The sequence below is a fragment of the Pseudochaenichthys georgianus genome, chromosome 20 (assembly GCF_902827115.2).
Source record: "Pseudochaenichthys georgianus chromosome 20, fPseGeo1.2, whole genome shotgun sequence".
NCBI lineage: Eukaryota > Metazoa > Chordata > Actinopteri > Perciformes > Channichthyidae > Pseudochaenichthys > Pseudochaenichthys georgianus.
In genome coordinates, this window is record NC_047522.1 from 7,166,630 (window position 1) to 7,170,942 (window position 4,313).

General features: G+C 44.9%; 1 protein-coding gene across 2 annotated transcripts; it reads right to left on the reverse strand.

The window, feature by feature from the left end:
• Positions 1–1,694: 1,694 nt before the first annotated feature.
• Positions 1,695–4,032, reverse strand: LOC117465964 (golgin subfamily A member 6-like protein 22). 2 transcript variants are annotated; one of them, XM_071206911.1, is made up of 2 exons: positions 3,164–4,030; positions 1,695–2,995 (listed from the first exon to the last, which is right to left on the reverse strand). In XM_071206911.1, the coding sequence occupies exons 1-2, from the start codon at positions 3,764–3,766 to the stop codon at positions 2,066–2,068; spliced, it is 1,533 nt and encodes a 510-aa protein (XP_071063012.1). In that variant the 5' UTR covers positions 3,767–4,030; the 3' UTR covers positions 1,695–2,065. The 2 variants fall into 2 exon arrangements, with proteins under 2 accessions (XP_071063012.1, XP_071063011.1); XM_071206910.1 differs by having other exon boundaries at positions 1,695–4,032.
• Between the last annotated feature and the right edge of the window lie 281 nt (positions 4,033–4,313).

Here is a 4,313-nt window from a genome sequence, read left to right on the forward strand (position 1 = left end):
AAAGAAAGTATAGCAGTTTCTAACTTGCTATTTACTCAAAATTAAAGATCTATTGTGAACAAAACTTATGACACAAATATCAATTATGCTCTTTTCTTAAAGTCACTTATAACTGCATGTCAACAGTTTATTGTTCTATAAGTCTGTCAGGCGGTTTTCTATGTCTTGTGGATTTCCTCAGATCAGGTGCTTCAGTTACTGGGGACGGCGAAGGAGGCTCACTATGTTGCAAGTCTGGTGTCTCCTCAACTCCCTGTTCAGACTCAGGCTGCAGTCGAATAGTCCATTTAGCTTAGGAACCTTCCTAAAGGAGTGAAATGACCCGGAAGTCCCTCAGTGGCAGCCATGATAAGTGCCGTTCGAATTCTCTAGAATGATGAGAATGATAGGAAAGGAGGTTTCAAACTTCCTTTATAACCTCCTTTAGCTTAGGAACCACTGGACCTCCCTAACTGACAGGAGAAGCGAAAATGCTGCCCCACAATGCCTTGCAGCCGCAGCATTTGCCGTCACTCAACAGTCGGCCGTTCACGGAAACAACCGATTATGACCGAGAAATGATATCATGAAAGTTACGGTGCTTATTAAGCATTTTAAAACATAGGTGGTAAGTTGTCAAAGTGCTTTGTTTTGAACGTTCATCAGTATTATAATCAAAAATAGAAATATGAACGTTAGTTTTCACTGAAATTATCAAATAAAGTCAACATTTCACAGTCTTTACTGAGCTGTGTGGGGTTTGTTCAACTTTTAAAAGATGCTTGAATGGTGATATACACAGTGATAGATGTTAAGGACTAACGTTTATAATAAATACATCTGTATTGATTTTAAGATCTTTAGTTCATACAATCATACGTATTGGGATCATTGGTATTAATGTGGACCGGAGGGAGAGGGTGACGAGCATAAGTTTCACTTTCCTTTTTTATTTCAATTCCAACTTTGGTCATGAAGAATATGTTTCTCTGTTGTCCCCGTTCATAAAGCAAAGCAGCAGCATCAGAGCACGGTGCAGAGTCTCTAGATGAGTCCGTCGTTCTTATTAAACATCCATGTTGTAGTCCGCTGTATAGAAAACTGTGGTTTCCATGGTTCCCCACAGCAGCAGACGCACACAATGACGTCCGCTGGCGCATCATAAACACGTCGGATAGTGAAAGTGCATTCGGATTCTCTAAAGTACCGCAGTCTCTTCTCCTAAGTCCTTTTGAATTCTCCTATCCACTATCCCTTAACCCCGTGACGTTTCACTCAGAGGTCAAGGAATAGACGATAGGGTTAGAATTTAGGAGCTGATTTTTGGATTATCCGACTGCAGACTCAGTCTCCTGACCAACTTCCTCAATGTTCTCCTGAGTCTTCAACAGACGCTTCCTGTTTCTGTATCATTACAAGACATGTTCTGTCTCTGAGACCTGACAAACAGTATAATAGGGGACCTTTAAATAACCCTGAGCTTTGAGCACTTTAACAGCTCATATGAAATCAACACATTTTTAAAAAACAAAACAATGTAATTGAACCCCAAAATAAAAGAACAATCTACACAAACATATTCTATTGTTGTTGTATTTATTCAATTCAAAGTTGTTTAAATCACAAACAGAACAGATAGCGGTACTTTAGTAACCAACATGTCTACAGTAATTAATATATACTGTATACGTTTACACAGTGAGGCACACACAGAATACATTTAATTAACATTTTATTTTAAAATCAAGTCTAAATACAACTAAAAAACACTAAATATGAAAATGGGAAGAGAGGGTGATGTAGGAAGGAAGAGGTGAGGGACATGGAGGAGAGAGTTTGGGGTGAAGGGAGGGGGAGTATGGAGGAAGGAGGTAAAGGATGGAGTAAGGTGAGAGAGGGTGAGGTAGCAGGAAGTAGGTACAGTTAAAGGGGGAGGGGCTTAAAGTGAGTTTTTTTACATCCATTATACAGATTGCGGGAAAACCTGAGCTCCAGGAGAAAACCCTGAGTATGAAAATGGGAAGGCAGGAGGGGGTGAGGTAGGAGGAAGGAGGTGAGAGGAGGGAAAGAGGAGAGGAAAAGGCAGCTACTGACGTCCGGCCTCCTCCTTCTCCTCTTTCTCCCCCTTTGCTTTCTTTCTCATCTCCTTCTCTTGCATCTTGCGTAGCATTTTCTGCAACACGACGTCCCTTTCCTCAGTCGCCCTCCTGTGAGCGAAGAATCCTCTGCTCTTATTCTTCATGTGAAGACACAGGTCCTCCAGAAGTGTCTTCTCGTCCTCCATTTTCATCTCTTTAGTCTCCCAGCTCAGTCGCGTCTGAGCGAGGTCGTCCCTCTCCTCCTTCGCCTCCTTCAGTCGAGTCTCCATCAGATGAACCGTGGTCTCCCAGCTCTGGTGTTTCTGGCTCAGGTCTTTGGAGCACTTCTCCTTCTGCTCCTTCATCTCCTCCTCAAGCTGCTGGACTTTTGTCTCCCAGCTCAGGTGGCTCTCATGAATGTCTTTGAATTCAGTCGCCTGGCTCTGAAGTGTCTGAGCCAGGTCTTCCTTCTCCTGAGTGACCTCTTTTATTTCGGTCTCCATGGAACTGGCCTTGGTCTCCCAGCTCTGGTGTCGTTCGGAGAACTCTTCCCGCTGCACCTCCATGTCCTTCTCAAACTGCTTCACCAGCCTGACATTCAGTGTGACGTCCATCTCCAAGCTGCGGTTCTCCTCAGCCAGCTTCTTCTTGGATTCCTCCACCTGTTTTAATGTCGTCTCCATCTCTCTCCTCTCGCCCTCCAGCTGATGTTTCTCACTCTCCCAGCTCAGCTGGTTTTCGGCGAGGTCTTTGGAGAACTTTTCCTCCTTCTCTCTCATCTGGTCTTTCAGCTGTTTGACATCCGTCTCCCAGCTTGTGTTCTTCTTTGCCAGATCCTCGTTCTCCTTCTCCACCTCTTTTAGTGTGGCCTCCACCTGTTTGAGCTCAGTCTCGCAGCTCAGGTACTTCTTAGCCAGATCCTCGTTCTCCTTCTCCACCTCTTTTAGTGTGGCCTCCACCTGTTTGAGCTCAGTCTCGCAGCTCAGGTTCTTCTTAGCCAGGTCGTCCTTTTCCTTCTCCACCTCTTTTAGCTTGGCCTCCACCTGTTTGAGCTCAGTCTCGCAGCTCAGGTACTTCTTAGCCAGGTCGTCCTTTTCCTTCTCCACCTCTTTTAGCTTGGCCTCCATCGGTTGTTGGTCTTCAGAGTTCTTTTCTCCCTGCTTTTCCAACTGGAGCACCAGCTGGTGGACTTCCTTCTCCAAGGTGTGGATTCTAAAGGTCTGCTGACTGTTGTGCTTCATCACCCCTTTCACTTTCCATTCCAGCTTTTGTTTTTCCGTCTCCAAGGTGTGGTTTCTAGCGGCCTGGTGGTTGTTCTCGTCCACTACATGCTTCATGCCTTGTTTTCCACTCTCCCAGCTCTGTTGTTTCTCAGCCAGGTCCTTGGTGGACTTCTCCTGGCTCTGAAGGAGTTCTTCCTCTCTTCTTTTCAGCAGGTTTATGGTCACCAGGTTCTCGTCCAGCTGCTGCTTGTGGCGAGCCTCATTAGCTTCCATCTCCTCCTCCAGAGCGCCGTATCTTTCCTCCAGAGCGCCGTATCTTCCCTCCAGAGCGCCGTATCTTTCCTCACAGACTGTCACACACTCAAAGAGTTCGTCTCCTCTCATCACGAGCAGTTTGACGGTCTCTGCGTCAAACTGCAGCAGACTCTCATCGTGCTGGCTGTGGGATGTCTCCTTGCTGCTCTGGTCTGACTTTGTTCTATCCATGGCGCTGTCTGTGGACTTGTGTTGTGCGTAGGAATAGAAATCTCTGTGTCTACGTGATACGTGTTTTGTCTGGGAAACTGTGAAGTTAGTTTGCTCTGACTGAATACGTGTACCACTCGCCGCTCTGAACTGAAGAACTGAAGAATGCCTGCACTTCAGAGCTCTCGCCTCGTCAACTTGAAGGCCATCTGTGATGTCATGATGAGGTCATCGATTCTACTCTCATCTGTGATGTCATGTGATGAGGTCATCGCGTACTCTCAACTGTGAATATGTCATTCCATTAAGGTCACATGTGATTCCGTTAAGGTCACATGTGATTCCATTAAGGTCACATGTGATTCCATTAAGGTCACATGTGATTTCGTAGTAAAATGCAATTAATTTGTCCCACTTTATGACTTTATAGGCAGAATGAATGTTGTGCTTTAAGGTCTTTACAGTTACACAATGCAAACATTTAATTTGTTTTAATTGTTCCTGATGTTGTTTTGAGTCAAAGTCACATGCTTCTTTGTAAGCACACATGTCTTTTCTGTCTTTATTA

Coding starts and splice junctions, on each gene's coding strand:
- LOC117465964 (XM_071206910.1), bottom strand. CDS start 3,766: ATGGATAGAACAAAGTCAGACCAGAGCAGCAAGGAGACATCCCACAGC.